Source organism: Schistocerca cancellata, chromosome 6, assembly GCF_023864275.1.
Source record: "Schistocerca cancellata isolate TAMUIC-IGC-003103 chromosome 6, iqSchCanc2.1, whole genome shotgun sequence".
Taxonomy (NCBI): Eukaryota; Metazoa; Arthropoda; class Insecta; order Orthoptera; family Acrididae; genus Schistocerca; species Schistocerca cancellata.
This window is the reverse complement of record NC_064631.1, coordinates 421,762,597-421,784,028: the sequence shown is the minus strand read 5'-3', so window position 1 is coordinate 421,784,028 and position 21,432 is coordinate 421,762,597. Positions and strand designations below refer to the sequence as shown.

Here is a 21,432-nt window from a genome sequence, read left to right as displayed (position 1 = left end):
ACACTGGTAGCATGCCGCGACAGCGTGGACGTGAACCGTATGTGCAGTTGACGGACTTTGAGCGAGGGCGTATAGTGGGCATGCGGGAGGCCGGGTGGACGTACCGCCGAATTGCTCAACACGTGGGGCATGAGGTCTCCACAGTACATCGATGTTGTCGCCAGTGGTCGGCGGAAGGTGCACGTGCCCATCGACCTGGGACCGGACCACAGCGACGCACGGATGCACGCCAAGACTGTAGGATCCTACGCAGTGCCGTAGGGGACCGCACCGCCACTTCCCAGCAAATTAGGGACACTGTTGCTCCTGGGGTATCGGCGAGGACCATTCGCAACCGTCTCCATGAAGCTGGGCTACGGTCCCGCACACCGTTAGGCCGTCTTCCGCTCACGCCCCAACATCGTGCAGCCCGCCTCCAGTGGTGTCGCGACAGGTGTGAATGGAGGGACGAATGGAGATGTGTCGTCTTCAGCGATGAGAGTCGCTTCTGCCTTGGTGCCAATGATGGTCGTATGCGTGTTTGGCGCCATGCAGGTGAGCGCCACAATCAGGACTGCATACGACAGAGGCACACAGGGCCAACACCCGGCATCATGGTGTGGAGAGCGATCTCCTACACTGGCCGTACACCACTGGATCGTCGAGGGGACACTGAATAGTGCACGGTACATCCAAACCGTCATCGAACCCATCGTTCTACCATTCCTAGACCGGCAAGGGAACTTGCTGTTCCAACAGGACAATGCACGTCCGCATGTATCCCGTGCCACCCAACGTGCTCTAGAAGGTGTAAGTCAACTACCCAGCAAGATCTCCGGATCTGTCCCCCATTGAGCATGTTTGGGACTGGATGAAGCATCGTCTCACGCGGTCTGCACGTCCAGCACGAACGCTGGTCCAACTGAGGCGCCAGGTGGAAATGGCATGGCAAGTCGTTCCACAGGACTACATCCAGCATCTCTACGATCGTCTCCATGGGAGAATAGCAGCCTGCATTGCTGCGAAAGGTGGATATACACTGTACTAGTGTCGACATTGTGCATGCTCTGTTGCCTGTGTCTATGTGCCTGTGGTTCTGTCAGTGTGATCATGTGATGTATTTGACCCCAGGAATGTGTCAATAAAGTTTCCCCTTCCTGGGACAATGAATTCACGGTGTTCTTATTTCAATTTCCAGGAGTGTATATACAGAAAAAGTTGAGGGGTGCCATGAAGCACAATTTCTAAGAAATTTCAAACCACCAACATTTCTCCTCAGAGTGTGAAAAATTTTTGTTGGCACCGATCTACATAGGGAGAAATGATCATAATAATAAAATAAGAGAAGTCAGAGCTCACACGGAAAGATTTAAGTGTTTATTTTTCCTGCATACTGTTTGAGAGTGGAATACTAGAGAAATAGCTCTAAGGTGGTTCAATGAATCCTTTGCCAGACATTTAACTGTGAATTGCAGAGTAATCATGTAGAGGCAGACGTAGAAGTACACATAAACAAGTGACAGAGATTTAAGACAAATAGAAAAGTGTGGTACACAATTACCACATTGTCAAGCAAATTCATGCTGGTGAAGTAAGCAGAAAGGGTTCTGGACAGGAAAATCTAAATGTGCTAGACAGTGAACCCTGAACTCCTGAGGTTATGTTAGAGTGCTTAATCTGCAACTTTTTTTTTTTCATCATGTATCCATTGTTACTGATTACTCATTCAGTTAACCAATTTTATTTCTGTTACCGCCTAATTTTCAGTTGTTTTAAAATAACTGTAGAAAGGCAGACATAATTTTTCTTTCCCTGGTAAATATGGGGCTGAATGGATGCAAAGAGAGGCACACTAATGTTTTTGTAATGTTTTGATGACAGTCTCAAAATACATTTGTTGTTGTTGTTGTTGTTGTTGTGGTCTTCAGTCCTAAGACTGGTTTGATGCAGCTCTCCACGCTAATCTATCCTGTGCAAGCTCCTTCATCTCCCAGTACCTACTGCAACCTACATCCTTCTGAATCTGCTTAGTGCATTCATCTTTTGGTCTCCCTCTACGATTTTTACCCTCCACGCTGCCCTCCAATGCTAAATTTGTGATCCTTTGATGCCTCAGGACATGTCCTACCAGCCGATCCCTTCTTCTACTCAAGTTGTGCCACAAACTTCTCTTTGCCCCAATTCTATTCAATACCTCCTCATTAGTTACATGATCTACCCACCTAATCTTCAGCATTCTTCTGTAGCACCACATTTCGAAAGCTTCTATTCTCTTCTTGTCCAAAATATTTATTGTCCGTGTTTCACTTCCATACATGGCTACACTCCATACAAATACTTTCAGAAACAACTTCCTGACACTTAAATCTATACTCAATGTTAACAAATTTCTCTTCTTCAGAAACGCTTTCCTTGCCATTGCCTGTCTACATTTTATATCCTCTCTACTTCGACCATCATCAATTATTTTGCTCCCCAAACAGCAAAACTCCTTTACTACTTTAAGTGTCTCATTTCCTAATCTAATTCCCTCAGCATCACCCGACTTAATTTGACTACATTCCATTATCCTTGTTTTGCTTTTGTTGATGTTCATCTTATATCCTCCTTTCAAGACACTGTCCATTCCATTCAACTGCTCTTCCAAGTCCCTTGCTGTCTCTGACAGAATTGCAATGTCATCGGCAAACCTGAAAGTTTTTATTTCTTCTCCATGGATTTTAATATCTACTTCAAATTTTTCTTTTGTTTCCTTTACTGCTTGCTCAATATACAGATTGAATAGCATCGGGGAGAGGCTACAACCCTGTCTCACTCCCTTCCCAACCACTGCTTCCCTTTCATGTCCCTTGACTCTTATAACTGCCATCTGCTTTCAGTACAAATTGTAAATAGCCTTTCGTTCCCTGTGTTTTACCTCTGCCATCTTCAGAATTTGAAAGAGAGTATTCCAGTCAACATTGTCAAAAGCTTTCTCTAAGTCTACAAATGCTAGAAACATAGGTTTGCCTTTCCTTAATCTTTCTTCTAAGATAAGTTGTAGGGTCAGTATTGCCTCACGTGTTCCAACATTTCTACGGAATCCAAACTGATCTTCCCCGAGGTCGACTTCTACTAGTTTTTCCATTCGTCTGTAAATAATTCGTGTTAGTATTTTGCAGCTGTGACTTATTAAACTGATAGTTGGTTAATTTTCACATCTGTCAACACTTGCTTTCTTTGGGATTGGAATTATTATATTCTTCTTGAAGTCTGAGGGTATTTCGCCTGTCTCGTACATCTTGCTCACCAGATGGAAGTGTTTTGTCAGGACTCTCCCAAGGCCGTCAGTAGTTCTAATGGAATGTTGTCTACTCCAGGGGCCTTGTTTCGACTTAGGTCTTTAAGTGCTCTGTCAAACTCTTCACACAGTATCATATCTCCCATTTGATCTTCATCTACCTCCTCTTCCATTTCCATAATATTGTCCTCAAGAACATCGCCTCTGTATAGACACCCTACATACTCCTTCCACATTTCTGCTATCCCCTCTTTGCTTAGAACTGGGTTTCCATCTGAGCTCTTGATATTCATGCAAGTGGTTCAACGTTTCTCAAAAGGTCTCTTTAATTTTCCTGTAGGCAGTATCTATCTTACCCCTAGTGAGATAAGCCTCTACATCCTTACATTTGGCCTCTAGCCATCCCTGCTTTGCCATTTTGCACTTCCAGTCAATCTCATTTTTGAGATGTTTATATTCCTTTTTGCCTGCTTCACTAACTGCATTTTTGTATTTTCTCCTTTCATCAATTAAATTCAGTATCTCTTCTGTTACCCAAGGATTTCTAGTAGCCCTCGTCTTTTTACCTACTTGATTCTCTGCTGCCTCAAAACTACCCATTCTTCTTCTATTGTATTTATTTCCCCCATTCCTGTCAATTGTTCCATTATGCTCTTCCTGAAACTCTGTACAACCTCTGGTTCTTTCAGTTTATCCAGATCCCATCTCCTTAAATTCCCACCTTTTTGCAGTTTCTTCAGTTTTAATCTACAGTTCATAACGAATAGATTGTGGTCAGAGTACACATCTGCCCCTGGAAATGTCTTACAAATTAAAATCTGGTTCCTAGATCTCTACCTTACTATTATATAATCTATCTGAAACCTTCTAGTACCTCCAGAGTTCTTCCATGTATACAACCTTCTTTCATGATTCTTGAACCAAGTGTTAGCTATGATTAAGTTATGCTCTGCACAAAATTCTACCAGCCGGCTTCCTCTTGCATTTCTTAGCCCCAATCCATATTCGCCTACTATGTTTCCTTCTCTTCCTTTTCCTACTGTCAAATTCCAGTCACCCATGACTATTAAATTTTCATCTCCCTTCACTACCTGAGTAATTTCTTTTATCTCATCATACATTTCATCAATTTCTTCATCATCTGCAGAGCTAGTTGGCATATAAACTTGTACTACTGTAATAGGCTAGGGCTTCATGTCTATCTTGGCCACAATAATGTGTTCACTATGCTGTTTGTAGTAGCTTACCCGCACACATATTTTTTTTATTCATTATGAAACCTACTCCTGCATTACCCTAGTTTTTTTTTTTTTTTTTTTTTTTTTGTATTTATAAACCTGTATTCACCTGATCAAAAGTCTTGTTCCTCCTGCCACCAAACTTCACTAATTCCCACTATATCTAACTTTAACCTATCCATTTCCCTTTTTAAATTTTCTAATCTACCTGCCCGATTAAGGGATCTGACATTCCACGCTCTGATCCGTAGAACGCCAGTTTTCTTTCTCCTGATAACGACGTCCTCTTGAGTAGTCCCCGCCCAGAGATCCAAATGAGGGACTATTTTACCTCCTGAATATTTTACCCAAGAGGACGCTATCATCATTTAACCATACAGCAAAGCTGCATGCCCTCGGGAAAAATTACGGCTGTAGTTTCCCCTTGCTTTCAGCCATTCGCAGTACCACAACAGCAAGGCCAATTTGGTTAATGTTACAAGGCCAGATCAGTCAATCATCCGGACTCTTGCCCCTGCAACTACTGAAAAGGCTGCTGCCCCTCTTCAGGAACCTCATGTTTGTCTGGCCTCTCAACAGATACCCCTCCGTTGTGGTTGCACCTACAGTACGGCTATCTGTATCGTTGAGGCACGCAAGCCTCCCCACCAACGGCAAGGTCCATGGTTCATGGGGGGATGAATACATTTGTATGGACTACATTAATTGTTGACCTATTAATTATTTTACACTGAGATGACAGAAGTAATTGGACACTTATATGTACATGCACAGATGGCAGTAGTATCATGCACGCGAGGTACAAAAGAGCAGTGCATTGGTGGAGCTGCCATTTGTATTCAGATGATTCATGTGAAAAGATTTCCAATGTGATTACGAATGCATGATGGGCATTAAAAAGACTTTGAACGTGGAATGGTAGAGGAGCTAGATGCATGGGACATCCCATTTAGGAAATCATTAGGAAATTCAATGTTTTGAGATCCCCAGTGTAAAGAGTGTGCCAAGAATACCAAATTTCAGGCATTGCTTCTCACCAAGGGCTGATGGCCTGCACTTAATGACCAAGAGCAGCAGCGTTTGCATAGAGTCATCAGTGCTAACAGACAAACAACACTGCATGAAATAACCACAGAAAATAATGTGGGACATATGATGAACATATCTTGTAGGTTAGTGTGGTGAAATTTGATGTTAATGGGCTATGGCAGCAGATGACCAATGCAAGTGCCTTCGCTAACAGCACAACATTGCCTCTCCTGTGCTTGTGACCATATCAGTTGGTCCCGGATGACTGGAAAACACTTACCTGGCCAGATGCGTCCTGATTTCAGTTGGCAAGAGCTGATGGTAAGGCTCGGGTGTGGTTCAGACCCCACACTGCCATGAACCCAAGTTGTCAACAAGGCACTGGGTAAGCTGGTGGTGGCTTCATAATGATGTGGGGTTCATTTACATGGAATGGACTGGGTCCTCTGGTCCAACTGAACTGATCACTGATTGGAAATGGTTATGTTCAGCTACTTGGAGATGTCACTGGGCCACAATTATTTGCAATTGGTTTGAAGAACATTCTGGACAGTTTTAGTGAATGATTTGGCCACTCAGATGATCTGACATGTACCCTGCTGAACATTTGTACAACATAATCAAGAGGTCAGTTCATGCACAAAATCTTGCATCAGCTATAGAGGCAGCATGGCTCAATATTTCTGCAGGGGACTTCCATTGATTTTTCTGTGCATGCCAAGTCAAACTGCTGCACTACGCCAGGCAAAAGTAGATCTGACATGATATTAGGAAGTATCCCATGACTTTTGTCACCTAAGTGTGTATTTATTGTAGTATATGCAGAACTGGGCAGCCCCTGCATATTCGGCCACCACACTCAAAGATATGGTTTGTGGGTTGGGTACAGCCCTACCTAATCTCGGGAAGGATTTGTCAACAGAAGAATCACTGAGCTGTTTATCGCCAAGCCTCCTGCAGCTACCTCAGCATCAAGGTGCAAAAGCCATGCCAATACATGAGATGCAGATTAGGTAAACATTACTACAGTTTCATGCATTGATTTGTGTCCATGTGTTCACATGCCCATATCACGTCACACCTGTTTCCTGCACTAACAAGTACTTAGGTTGCCACTCAGCTTCTCAACAGCCAGTTCAGTTGCAGGCTCCAGATCAATAACCAGACATACAAGGTGCATTCAAGTTCTAAGGCCTCCGATTTTTTTTCTCCGGACTGGAAAGAGATAGAAACATGCGCATTGTTTTAAAATGAGGCTGTGTTCATTGTCAATACGTCCCAAAGATGGCAACACCTTACGGCAGATGGAATTTTACTGCCAGCAGCGAGAATGAGAACTGTTTTAAATACTTAAAATGGCGACGTTTTCCTTACTTGAACAGCGTGCAATCATTCGTTTTCTGAATTTGCGTGGTGTGAAACCAATTGAAATTCATCGACAGTTGAAGGAGACATGTGGTGATGGAGTTATGGATGTGTTGAAAGTGCATTTGTCGGTGCAACAGTTTAATGAAGGCAGAACATCGTGTGACAACAAACCGAAACAACCTCGGGCTTGCACAAGCTGGTCTGACGACATGATCGAGAAAGTGGAGAGAATTGTTTTGGGGGATCGCCGAATGACTGTTGAACAGATCGCCTCCAGAGTTGGCATTTCTGTGGGTTCTGTGCACACAATCCTGCATGATGACCTGAAAATGCGAAAAGTGTCATCCAGGTGGGAGCAACGAATGCTGACGGACGACCACATGGCTGCTCGTGTGGCATGTTGCCAAGCAATGTTGACGCGCAACGACAGCACGAATGGGACTTTCTTTTCGTCGGTTGTGACAATGGATGAGACATGGATGCCATTTTTCAATCCAGAAACAAAGTGCCAGTCAGCTCAATGGAAGCACACAGATTCACCGCCTCCAAAAAAATTTCGGGTAACCGCCAGTGCTGAAAAAATGATGGTGTCCATGTTCTGGGACAGCGAGGGCGTAATCCTTACCCATTGCATTCCAAAGGGCACTATGGTAACATGTGCATCCTACGAAAATGTTTTGAAGAACAAATTCCTTCCTGCACTACAACAAAAAAGTCTGGGAAGGGCTGCGTGTGTGCTGTTTCACCAAGACAACGCAACCCGCACATCGAGCTAACGTTACGCAACAGTTTCTTCGTGATAACAACTTTGAAGTGATTCCTCATGCTCCCTACTCACCTGACCTGGCTCCTAGTGACTTTTGGCTTTTTCCAACAATGAAAGACACTCTCCGTGGCTGCACATTCACCAGCCGTGCTGCTATTGCCTCAGCGATTTTCCAGTGGTCAAAACAGACTCCTAAAGAAGCCTTCGCTGCTGCCATGGAATCATGGCGTCAGCGTTGTGAAAAATGTGTACGTCTGCAGGGCGATTACGTCGAGAAGTAACGCCAGTTTCATCGATTTCGGGTGAGTAGTTAATTATGTGTTGAAAGTGCATTTGTCGGTGCAAAAGTTTAATGAAGGCAGAACATCGTGTGACAACAAACCGAAACAACCTCGGGCTTGCACAAGCTGGTCTGACGACATGATCGAGAAAGTGGAGAGAATTGTTTTGGGGGATCGCCGAATGACTGTTGAACAGATCGCCTCCAGAGTTGGCATTTCTGTGGGTTCTGTGCACACAATCCTGCATGATGACCTGAAAATGCGAAAAGTGTCATCCAGGTGGGAGCAACGAATGCTGACGGACGACCACATGGCTGCTCGTGTGGCATGTTGCCAAGCAATGTTGACGCGCAACGACAGCACGAATGGGACTTTCTTTTCGTCGGTTGTGACAATACATGAGACATGGATGCCATTTTTCAATACAGAAACAAAGTGCCAGTCAGCTCAATGGAAGCACACAGATTCACCGCCTACAAAAAAAATTTCGAGTAACCGCCAGTGCTGAAAAAATGATGGTGTCCATGTTCTGGGACAGCGAGGGCGTAATCCTTACCCATTGCATTCCAAAGGGCACTATGGTAACATGTGCATCCTACGAAAATGTTTTGAAGAACAAATTCCTTCCTGCACTACAACAAAAACGTCTGGGAAGGGCTGCGTGTGTGCTGTTTCACCAAGACAACGCAACCCGCACATCGAGCTAACGTTACGCAACAGTTTCTTCGTGATAACAACTTTGAAGTGATTCCTCATGCTCCCTACTCACCTGACCTGGCTCCTAGTGACTTTTGGCTTTTTCCAACAATGAAAGACACTCTCCGTGGCTGCACATTCACCAGCCGTGCTGCTATTGCCTCAGCGATTTTCCAGTGGTCAAAACAGACTCCTAAAGAAGCCTTCGCTGCTGCCATGGAATCATGGCGTCAGCGTTGTGAAAAATGTGTACGTCTGCAGGGCGATTACGTCGAGAAGTAACGCCAGTTTCATCGATTTCGGGTGAGTAGTTAATTAGAAAAAAAATCGGAGGCCTTAGAACTTGAATGCACCTCGTACTTGAGCCTGTGCTACAAACCACCACACCTGACAATGATGCTACTCAACCTACAGTGCTTTCTTGTACGTTCACCAGTGTCGCAGTCACTGCCATCCAACAGCCACTACAGAAGGTCCTGCTTCCTCAGCCCATCACCACTACTTACAGCCGTGGAATTAATCATAGTTGGCACCCACTATGCATAATCACAGGAGGACATTTCAGTTGCTTTCTTTTGCAGATGTTCTACACCTACATCTATACTCTGCAAACCATTGTGAGGTGCATGGCAGAGGGTATGTCCCATTGTACCAGTTATTAGGGTTTCTTCTCATTCCATTCACATATGGAGTTGGGAAGAATAAATTTTGAATACCTCTGTGTGTGCAGTAATTATTCTAATCTCATCATCAAGATTCCTATGTGAGTGATACGTAGGGTATTGTAGTGTATTCCTAGAGTCATAATTTAAAGCCTGTTCTTGAAACTTCGTTGATAGACTTTCTTGGGATAGATTATGTCTGTCTTCAAGAGTTTGCCAACACCATTCCTTCAGTATCTCTGTGATACTCTCCCATGGATTAAGGATTAAACAGACCTATGACCATTTGTGCTGCCCTTCTCTGTATACATTCAATATTACCGGTTAGTCCTATTTGTTATTGGCCCCACACACTTGAGCAATATTCTAGCGTGAGTCACATGAGTGATTTGTAAGCAATCTATTTTGTAGACTGAGTGCACTTCCCGAGTATTCTACCAATAAATCAAACTTTGTCATTTGCTTTATCCATGACCAAACCTATGTGATGATTCAATTTTTGGTTATTTGTTTATTTGTCCATATAAATCTCTTATTCGTTACATATATCATACACACGATATTGGTTTTTCAAAGGTCAAACATACATTATTTAAATTTTTACAACAAACTGGATCCATACAATTAATAATTACAAATTTTTTAAAAATACTGTATACTCCTAACTTATTTCTACAATTAAAGATACAAATTACATTTTTCCTTGCATAAGATACTGAGAGATTGAATAGCAGCAGTTTTTCAGAAGGTAGGCTGTCAGACTTTTTAAAGCTCTGTAGTTCAGGAAGAGATTTTATGTCTTGGTAATCTGTTGTATAGTTTTGTTCCTGCATGATATACACCTTTTTGGCATAAGGTGGTGTTACAATGATTATCATGTACGTCACTGTCTGACCTGATACTGTTATCATGGACACTTTTGTTTTGAGGAAAAAGGTTTTCTTTTCTTAGCATACTTTTCTTGACATGCATGACTACTTCCAGTATATAAATGCAGAGAAGGGATAGGATAGGATCTTTAGATATTTAAAGATATGTTTGCATAGTTTTATGCTGCTCACTTGTTTCATTATCCTCATAATTGCCTTTTGTTTCCTGAAAACTGTTATTGCCTGGTGTACATTTCCACAGAAAATGATACTGTACTTCAGTACCGAATCTACACGAGCAAAGTATACAGCCCTAACTGTTTCTGCGCTAGTATTGTTGCAAAGAATTCTTACTACGTAGCTCATTTTTGCTAGTTTTGAATTTAGGGATGTGATACGAGTGCTCCCTTTAAGATTTTCCTGGATATGAATCCCAAGTAATTTAGTTTCATTGACAGCACTAATGTCTTGATTAGCTATACATATTACAGGTTGTGTCGCATTTTTATTTTGATGGGTATGGAAATTCATGAGCACTGTTTTTTTCTGGTAAACTATTCAGACACTCCTTTGTAATATCTTTTTCAGATGCAGTAAGATTTTCTTCTTTATTTCCTTCAATCAATAGACTGGTGTCTCCGCAAACAGTACTGGTTAATGCGCACACACACACACACACACACACACACACACACACACACACACACACACACACACGAAAAGAAAAAAAAAAGAAAAAAAAAGGGGGGGGGGGACCTAAAATGGAGCCCTGTGGAACACCATGACTTAGCCCGCATGGTTTTGAAAGGTGTACCTGGAGTTCATTTCCTTCCATGTACTTAATTTCAGTTACCTGAGAGTGATATTCAAAATATGATTAAATCCACTGATTTGGCACATCTCTTACACCATACCGTTCAAGCTTCCTCAAGAGCACAGAATTATCAATCACATCAAAAGCTTTTGTTAGGTCCAAGAGTAAACCTGAGATATTTCTGTGGTTGTCCACTGTATTTAAGACATGGTTTATCAGATTGAAAGTGACTGTTTCAATTGATTGCTGAGGTCTGAAGCCAAGTTGACATCCGGAAATAATATTATTCTTGTTGAAGAATGTAGTTAGTTTATTCAAAAACCCTGACAGTAGAGACACATGCCTATAGTTACCCATACATTGATGATCACCTTGTTTATATAGGGGTATTACTTTTGCCATTTTCAATTGCTGTGGGAAGACACCACATGATAAGGATGAATTGCACATGTCCAATAAAGACGAAAGTATTTGTCTTGCTGTTATTTTTATAATATAATCTGGAATATCATCAATACCAGATGAATAATAACTCTTCAGTGAATTAATGGTATTTAGGAGCTCTGCTGGGCCTATTGGACTGAGGAACATGGATATATTATTTATTTCAATAGATGAAAGTTCTTTCCATGTTGTATTAGATGGATTTCCAAATTTTTCGTTCACTAATTTTCCAGTAACAGTTGCATAATAAGATTTGAAACTGTTTGCAACTGCCCTAGGGTCAGTGAGATACTTGCCATCATGTGATCTCACACACAATATTTTTGTGATTTGTCTTCTTCACCCTAAGATCCTGCACATCTTTCCACATGGACTTAGTTTTATTGGATGACTTCATAATATATTTGTCATTTTCTTTAATTCTTGCCGCTTTTATGAAACATTTCAAAACTAGCTTGTATTTTTTGAAATAACTAAGAAATTCTGGACTGCTTTCAGTTTTTGACTGAAGAATAAGTTCCTGCTTCCTTTCACGAGATACTCTAATGCCTGATGTAATGTTGTTGTTGTTGTTGTTGTTGTTGTTGTGGTGGTGGTGGTGGTCTTCAGTCCTGAAACTGGTTTGATGCAGCTCTCCATGCTACTCTATCCTGTGCAAGCTTCTTCATCTCCCAGTACCTACTGCAGCCTACATCCTTCTGAATCTGTTTAATGTATTCATCTCTTGGTCTCCCTCTACGATTTTTACCCTCCACGTGGCCTCCAATACTAAATTGGTGATCCGTAGATGTCTAAGAACATGTCCTACCAACCGATCCCTTCTTCTAGTCAAATTGTGCCACCAACTCTTCTTCTCCCCAATTCTATTCAATACCTCCTCATTAGTTATGTGATCTACCCATCTAATCTTCAGCATTCTTCTGTAGCACCACATTTTGAAAGCTTCTATTCTCTTCTTGTCTAAACTATTTATCAACCATGTTTCACTTCCATACATGGCTACACTCCATACAAATACTTTCAGAAACAACTTCCTGTCACTTAAATCTATACTCAATGTTAACAAATTTCTCTTCTTCAGAAACGCTTTCCTTGCCATTGCCAGTCAACATTTTAAATCCTCTCTACTTTGACCATCATCAGTTATTTTGCTCCCCAAATAGCAAAACTTCTTTACTACTTTAAGTGTCTCATTTCCTAATCTAATTCCCTCAGCATCACCCGACTTAATTCAACTACATTCCATTATCCTTGTTTTGCTTTTGTTGATGTTCATCTTATATCCTCCTTTCAAGACACTGTCAATTCCGTTCAACTGCTCTCCCAAGTTCTTTGCTGTCTCTGACAGAATTACAATGTCATTGGCGAACCTCAAAGTTTTTATTTCTCCTCCATGGATTTTAATACCTACTCTGAATTTTTCTTTTGTTTCCTTTACTGCTTGCTCAATATACAGATTGAATAACATCGGGAAGAGGCTACAACCCTGTCTCACTCCCTTCCCAACCACTGCTTCCCTTTCATGTCCCTTGACTCTTATAACTGCCATCTGCTTTCAGTACAAATTGTAAATAGCCTTTCGTTCCCTGTGTTTTACCCCTGCCATCTTCAGAATTTGAAAGAGAGTATTCCAGTCAACATTGTCAAAAGCTTTCTCTAAGTCTACAAATGCTAGAAATGTAGGTTTGTCTTTCCTTAATCTTTCTTCTAAGATAAATCGTAAGGTCAGTATTGCCTCACGTGTTCCAGTATTTCTACGGAATCCAAACTGATCTTCCCCGAGGTCGACTTCTACTAGTTTTTCCATTCGTCTGTAAAGAATTCGTGTTAGTATTTTGCAACTGTGGCTTATTAAACTGATTGTTCGGTAATTTGCACATCTGTCCACACCTGCTTTCTTTGGGATTGGAATTATTATATTCTTCTTGAAGTCTGAGGGTATTTCGCCTGTCTCGTACATCTTGCTCACCAGATGGAAGTGTTTTGTCAGGACTCTCCCAAGGCCGTCAGTAGTTCTAATGGAATGTTGTCTACTCCAGGGGCCTTGTTTCGACTTAGGTCTTTAAGTGCTCTGTCAAACTCTTCACACAGTATCATATCTCCCATTTGATCTTCATCTACCTCCTCTTCCATTTCCATAATATTGTCCTCAAGAACATCGCCTCTGTATAGACACCCTACATACTCCTTCCACATTTCTGCTATCCCCTCTTTGCTTAGAACTGGGTTTCCATCTGAGCTCTTGATATTCATGCAAGTGGTTCAACGTTTCTCAAAAGGTCTCTTTAATTTTCCTGTAGGCAGTATCTATCTTACCCCTAGTGAGATAAGCCTCTACATCCTTACATTTGGCCTCTAGCCATCCCTGCTTTGCCATTTTGCACTTCCAGTCAATCTCATTTTTGAGATGTTTATATTCCTTTTTGCCTGCTTCACTAACTGCATTTTTGTATTTTCTCCTTTCATCAATTAAATTCAGTATCTCTTCTGTTACCCAAGGATTTCTAGTAGCCCTCGTCTTTTTACCTACTTGATTCTCTGCTGCCTCAAAACTACCCATTCTTCTTCTATTGTATTTATTTCCCCCATTCCTGTCAATTGTTCCATTATGCTCTTCCTGAAACTCTGTACAACCTCTGGTTCTTTCAGTTTATCCAGGTCCCATCTCCTTAAATTCCTACCTTTTTGCAGTTTCTTCAGTTTTAATCTACAGTTCATAACGAATAGATTGTGGTCAGAGTACACATCTGCCCCTGGAAATGTCTTACAAATTAAAATCTGGTTCCTAGATCTCTACCTTACTATTATATAATCTATCTGAAACCTTCTAGTACCTCCAGAGTTCTTCCATGTATACAACCTTCTTTCATGATTCTTGAACCAAGTGTTAGCTATGATTAAGTTATGCTCTGCACAAAATTCTACCAGCCGGCTTCCTCTTGCATTTCTTAGCCCCAATCCATATTCGCCTACTATGTTTCCTTCTCTTCCTTTTCCTACTGTCAAATTCCAGTCACCCATGACTATTAAATTTTCATCTCCCTTCACTACCTGAGTAATTTCTTTTATCTCATCATACATTTCATCAATTTCTTCATCATCTGCAGAGCTAGTTGGCATATAAACTTGTACTACTGTAATAGGCTAGGGCTTCATGTCTATCTTGGCCACAATAATGTGTTCACTATGCTGTTTGTAGTAGCTTACCCGCACCCATATTTTTTTATTCATTATTAAACCTACTCCTGCATTTCCCCTAGTTTTTTTTTTTTAAAACCTGTATTCACCTGATCAAAAGTCTTGTTCCTCCTGCCACCAAACTTCACTAATTCCCACTATATCTAACTTTAACCTATCCATTTCCCTTTTTAAATTTTCTAACCTACCTGCCCGATTAAGGGATCTGACATTCCACGCTCTGATCCGTAGAATGCCAGTTTTCTTTCTCCTGATAACGACGTCCTCTTTAGTAGTCCCCACCCAGAGATCCAAATGAGGGACTATTTTACCTCCTTAATATTTTACCCAAGACGAAGCCATCATCATTTAACCATACAGCAAAGCTGCATGCCCTCGGGAAAAATTACGGCTGTAGTTTCCCCTTGCTTTCAGCCGTTCACAGTACCAGCACAGCATGGCCGTTTTGGTTAGTGTTACAAGGCCAACTACTGAAAAGGCTTCTGCCCCTCTTCAGGAACCACACGTTTGTCTGGCCTCTCAACAGATACGCCTTCGTTGTGGTTGCACCTACGGTACAGCTATCTGTATTGTTGAGGCACGCAAGCCTCCCCACCAACGGCAAGGTCCATGGTTCACAGGGGGGGGGGGATCTAATACTGTTTTTGAATCTATCTGTGCTTTTGGAGATCACTTTCTTTTGTGGAAAAGCTATGTTAAAGTTATGCTTGAAAATGCTCAAAAATTTTTCCATCTTTTCGTTGGTAATAGAGGTATCATATACTTCTCTCCAAGATTGTTCGCTGATTAGGTATTGGAAGTATTCAATATTTTTCTTACTATAAACCCTTTTATGGGTAATATTTTGTACACAGGTCGAAATGTGATTTACAGGTATGCTTAGTAATTGTGAAAGGTGGTCACTATAGCCGGTATCAAAGTTTTCAGATGTACACTTGTCCATGTTTACTCATACCTGATCAAGGAGAGTGACACTAGTTTTTGTTACATATGTTGGAGAGCTAAGAGTCAGAAAAAGATTGTAGGCTTTTATAATATTTAATAACTTTTCCCTGTGAGGGCTATGGCTCAGAAACTCAATATTAAAATCTCCACATAGTACCACTGTTTTCCCAGTTGTCTTAAGTTTGCCTAAAGCAAGGTCCAGTTCTCCGTTCAACATGTTACACCTAGGTATTTGTATGAGTTGGCTGATGCCAGCAGTGACTCATGGATATTATTGTAATGAAGTACACAGTTTTACATTTCTGAACATTTAGATCATGTTGCCAAACTCTGTGCAATTTTGAAATCTTATCAAGATACGACTGAATATTTATTCAGCTTTTTTCAGATAATACTTCATATGGATAAATGCATCATCTGCAAAAAGCCTGGTGTTACTATTAATAATGTAGGGGTGCATAGTTTCACGGCAATATGTACTAATAAAAGTTTCTAGGGCTTCCAGCCCCATCAAGTGGTTTAAAATCCATGAGCTTTCGGCTGATTACTCCTCAACCATTGTCAAGTGGTGACTGTCTTCTGGTTGCTGCTGCTGACCTTATATAGCCACGCTGCCTGCCATGATGTCACTGGTACCCTCTCCAGCACCATACATGGTAATATTTGCATTGTGCAGCCATCGTGCCCGCTTTAACCTTCTGACGGCTGGATCCCACTCTGTGCTTAGCTGCAGGTCGCTGTCTTTATTGTATGATGGAGAATATTTCAACCAGACAGTTGGCATTGCGATGGGCAGCCCATTAGCTCCAACTGTAGCCAATCTGTTCATGGAGTACTTTGAAAATATCGCCCTGGACATGGCTCCTGAAAAGTCTAGTTGCTTTCATTGTTACATCGATGACACATTCATTGTCTGGTCTCATGGATGTCAAAATCTGGGAGAATTCTTGGACAACATCAAAAACATCCATGACAACATCAAGTTCATGATGGAGATAGAGACAGATGGTGGCATGGTGGCTTGCTGTTCCTTGATGTCCTCATCCGCTGCAAAACAAATGGGTGTCCCACCCACAGCATTTACTGGGAACCCACCCACACAGACCGATACCTGCACGCTAACAGCTATCACCATCCATCACAGAAATGTTCTGTTCTGAGAACCTCAGTGCATCGAGCTGAAACCATCTCAGATTCTGAAAACCTGCCGAAGGAACTGAGCCACTTAAGGAAAGTACTCAAGGAAAACGGGTGCAACAACTGCCAGATTTTGCAAGTATTTCTGAAAATATGTAAGCAGAAAGACTCCGAGGAGGACTCGAAGAAGTTTGCGTTCTTGTCATTCTGTGGCTCAATAACAGGGAAGATAAGCCCGCTCCTAAAGAGGTATAAAATCGATTCAGTCTTCAGGGTTCCAGCAAAAATTCGACAACTCTTGAGGTCTGTGAAACATGACATAGGCCTTAGAACACCAGGAGTACATAAAATACCATGCGGGTGTGGGCAGTTCTATATCAGACAGACTATATGTACCACTGAACAGCGCTGTGTAGAACACGAGAGATGTTTTCGTCTATGCTACCCAGAGAAATCAGCAGTAGCAGAGCATGCATTAGAAAATGGTCACTGTATTGCATTCAACGAGACATCTATTATCACACAAACTACAGTTTTTGGGATAGCATAATAAAAGAAGCAAGCTAAATAAAAATTTGTGACAACATGCTCATAAAGACGGTGGCCTGCAGCTAAGCACAGCATGGGACCCAGCCATCGGAAGGTTGAAGCAGGCGTGGCGGCCACACAACGCAAACATTACCATATATGGTGCCGGAGCATGTACCATTGACGTCACAGAAGGCAGCGCGGCTATATAAGGATGGCAGCAGGAAACAGAAGACAGTGACCACTTGACAATGACTGAGGAGTACTCGGCTGAACGCTCATGGATTTTAAACCACTTGATGTGGCTGTAAGTGTGAGAAACTTTTATTATTACTATTAATATTGTTTGCAAAATCATTAATATACATATAATAATGACCATACATTTATTTATACTAACAATATAACTATACAAATAATATACAGAAAATTTACTGTAATTACCCTGCTGGACTTTCCACTGTGCACAGGATTAATTTTTTTCATGTCTTATTGGTGTGATGAATTGTAAAGGAAACAACTTACAAACAATGTTTTACAACAAATCCAAAAATGTTCTAGGCTTTCTACAAAGGAAAGGTTGTGATTTACTCCAAACATGATATGAAACAATGGTATTCACACACACAAACATTTCTCAAAAGACAGATTTTTGCATGAATCCAAAATGACATTATCTTTGTCCACAAATGGTTACTGGAGAGTCATACTGTGTGTGGTAGAGCAGTAGTACAACATGCAACTGCCTTGGAAGAAGACATGTCTTATTAGTTCGTTACAGCAAGAGAACTTAGTGTCTGATGTAAAATGATGCCTTACTAGCCTCTGGTAAAACTTTGGTAATATGACTGGATTGCCTAATATCCTGCACTTAGTACCTTAGGATATGATGTTCCACCATAAGCATGGATTAGAAGGACATATTGTGCTGAGTTTAGTCGTCCGAGTTCAATAAACAAACAGTGTTAATCCAAGTGTGGGTATCAGCCACCACCTTGGAAAACCACATGGCATCTACGTTTAAGGAAGATAAAGAAGCAGAGCATATTTGACCCAAAGTGGTCAAAAGATTTCTGCCAAGAGTCACAAACCAGCAGCAAAAATTATGTTTGACTGCCTTTTGTCATCATTCATTTCAGAGATTGTATTTCAGTGTATCAGTTTCAAGACATTAGGTACTTGCTGTATTTGTGCCTTGTGCATTGGAATGTGTGTGTTCAATACATAAATGTCTATACTGTTACAGAACAAATTGACTGAGGCCTAATGTAACTGAGGAGCTGCAGCTAGCCCAGATGTGCTCATTAACAGTTGTCTTGCCTCTACAGACATCAGATCCAGTGGCTCACAGCACTGCAATCTAGGTGATTAAGCCAAGATATGTGACAAACAACATTCCACCACTACAAGGCATGTTGACCACTGAAGTATGCCCAGAGCTTGTGGTAATGGAGGTCAGGTTTTGCTTGATAGTGCACAGCTAAGGAACTTTGGGCACAGCACTACTGTACCCAGCCCAGACTGGTCAAGTTTCCTAAAGTACTCACCATTTGTCAACCTAAGTGACATGACTACAGAATGCCTTGGGCACAGAAAGCATTAGCCCTCAAAACCCAGAGATATAATAATAGCTAAAACTTAACAATGTGCAAGTTGTCTATTGATCCATGTGCTCAGAAATGTTATTTTTAAGAGTTCAAGCCAGTGGTCACACATTCATTCCATAGCAGGAAGATAGGGTGTATCTCCATTGCCGGCCACTATGTGCTGGGTGGTAAAGGTCTGTTACATTCAAAATGGAGCAAAGGGCATCCGCCAAGCCAACATAACGTGTATATTAATCTATAATAGCTGAAACCTCTGCATAACGAAAAGAACTTACCATTCATGTGTACAAATGAGTGGTCAAGGTTTCAGAAGGCAACTTACATATCAGCAAGCGAAAAAATGATTGAAGTTGTGCACCCAAAGTAGTCCTATTAGTAGAATGTTGAACCATGGAATTTCAATAACACTGATCGTTAATGGAAACTGTGCAATTCCAAACAGAATTGGTGACTAGCGTTGTGAGGAACTGCTTAGAATTGTTACATCATACAATACCTGAGCAAAAGGGTCATGGTGATGTATTGTGATATCAGCAAAAAAATGCCTATATGTTAATGGGTGAGCATAAGTTCAGCAAGTCACAGTGACCACAAGGCCATACGGCATAGTTGGCCAAAAGCGTTCATCAATCACACTCTTCTTCTCATTGATGCCTGGCTTTCTGGTTTCACAACAGACAAAGCTTAAAAGTGGAATTACATGGAGTCCAACTCTGTGATACTGTATGCCACATCTGCCATAACACATTACTTGGTTGCCTGGGTACCAATACACTTTGGCATAGTAATATACTGTATTCCTTTTATGGCAGCAAAAACAGTGGCTGCTGTTTAGAGTACCCAGTAACTTAAGTCATTAGTGAGCATGAGAGGAGAATGCTCCACTTTCTGATCCATTCCTGTACACTACATATATTTTCTTAGTTTTTTGGGGCACTAATGGTACTAGAGTAGATGAGAAAGTTCTTCCTTTGGTTATTCTTCTTAGTGCAGTGCATTCAAGACAATGTAAGAAAGATTGTACATTTATTTATACTAACAACACAACCAGATAAATAATTTTACAGAAAATTTACTGCAATTACTCTGTTGGATCTGCCACCATGCACAGGATTAAAATTTTTCATGTCTTATTGGTCTGATGAATTGTAAAGCATATAACTTAAAATCAAGGTTTTACATCAAATCCAAAACTATTCCAGGGTTTCTCAAATGAAAAGTCAAAATTTACACCAAACACAACAAAAAACAATGGTATTCACACCACAAACATTTCTCAAAAGATATATTTTTTATGAATCCAAAAAGACCACATTATAATTGTCCACAAATGGTTACTGAAGAGTAACTGTGCGAGAGAGGGCAATGGTACAACATGCAACTGCCTTGGAAAAAAGATGTGTCTTATTAGCTTGTTACAGCAAGAGAACTTAGTGTCTGATGTAAAATTACGCTTTGTTAGTCTCTAGAAAAAGGTTGGGAATATGGCTGTAATGTAAAAACGTCCTGCACTTAGTATTTCAGGACATGATGTTCCATCATAAGTATGCACTGGGAAGACATAGTGAAAGCATCTGCAAAACTAGTCCAGATAATAATGTATCTATGCCTACATTTACAACCCCTCATCATCCCAACAATCACCCACACACCCACCTTCTACATGTGGCCCAAAATCCACAAACCCAACAGTCCTCTACACCTTATTGTTGTGCTTCCACTGAAATAATTTTCACTCTTGTTGATGAACACCTCCAACCAATTGCCTGAAATCTAGCCTCCCACATCAAAGACTTCCTTCGTCGACTTTCCACCATTCCCACCCCTTTATCTCCCGGATCCATTACTGTCGATTCTGCTTTCCTATACATCAATATCCCTCATGCCCACGGCCTTGCTGCCAGCAAATACTACCTCTTCCAATGTCCTTCAGACTTGAAACCCACAACTTCATTCCTTGTACATCTTTTCATTTGATCCCTACAACTACTTTTTCTTTGAAGGGATGGTTCACAAACAAATCTGCAACACAGCCATGGGCATCAGCATAGCACCTTCCAATGCCAACCTGTATTTGAGCCATCTAGGGGAAACCTTCCTAGCCTTCCAAAACTTCCAACTCCATGTCTGGTTCAGGTTCATTGATATCTTCATGATCTGGACTCAGGGGCAAGACACCCCATCCACTTTCCACCCATCTATTTTACCTTGTCCCCCCCTACCCACCACACGACCTACTTGGATGTTGAGCTCCACATCTCTGATTGCTCGATTCACACTTCTGTCCACATTAAACCCACCAACCACCAACACTACCTGCATTTTGACAATTGCAATCCTTTCCACACTAAAAAATCCCTCTCCCTCCCATACAGCCAGGCCAGTCATGGATGATGTACGTGCAGTAATGAGAACTGTCTTGTCCAGTACAGTGAAGGCCTCATAATATCACTCTCGACTGGAAGAACCATATCCTTCATCAGGGGTCTGATGATCTCTCATCCTGCGCTGGCATGAGGCAGTGAGGGCCATACAACCCAAGAGCCTTCCCACCCCTCCTAAACTGTTCAGACCCCCACCCAACCTACACA

At 41.5% G+C, this 21,432-nt stretch overlaps 1 protein-coding gene across 7 annotated transcripts in view; it reads right to left on the bottom strand.

Moving 5' to 3' along the window:
• Nucleotides 1-21,432, bottom strand: part of LOC126191015 (uncharacterized) — a 99,001-nt gene that overhangs the window by 42,545 nt on the left and 35,024 nt on the right. For 3 of the 7 annotated variants that reach the window (XM_049931707.1, XM_049931706.1, XM_049931709.1), the window contains exon 2: nt 17,389-17,539. The exons of the other annotated variants lie outside the window; for them this stretch is intronic. In XM_049931707.1, coding sequence (XP_049787664.1) covers nt 17,389-17,539 — 151 coding nt within the window. The remainder of the gene's footprint in view (nt 1-17,388; nt 17,540-21,432) is intronic. 7 annotated transcript variants of the gene reach the window in all.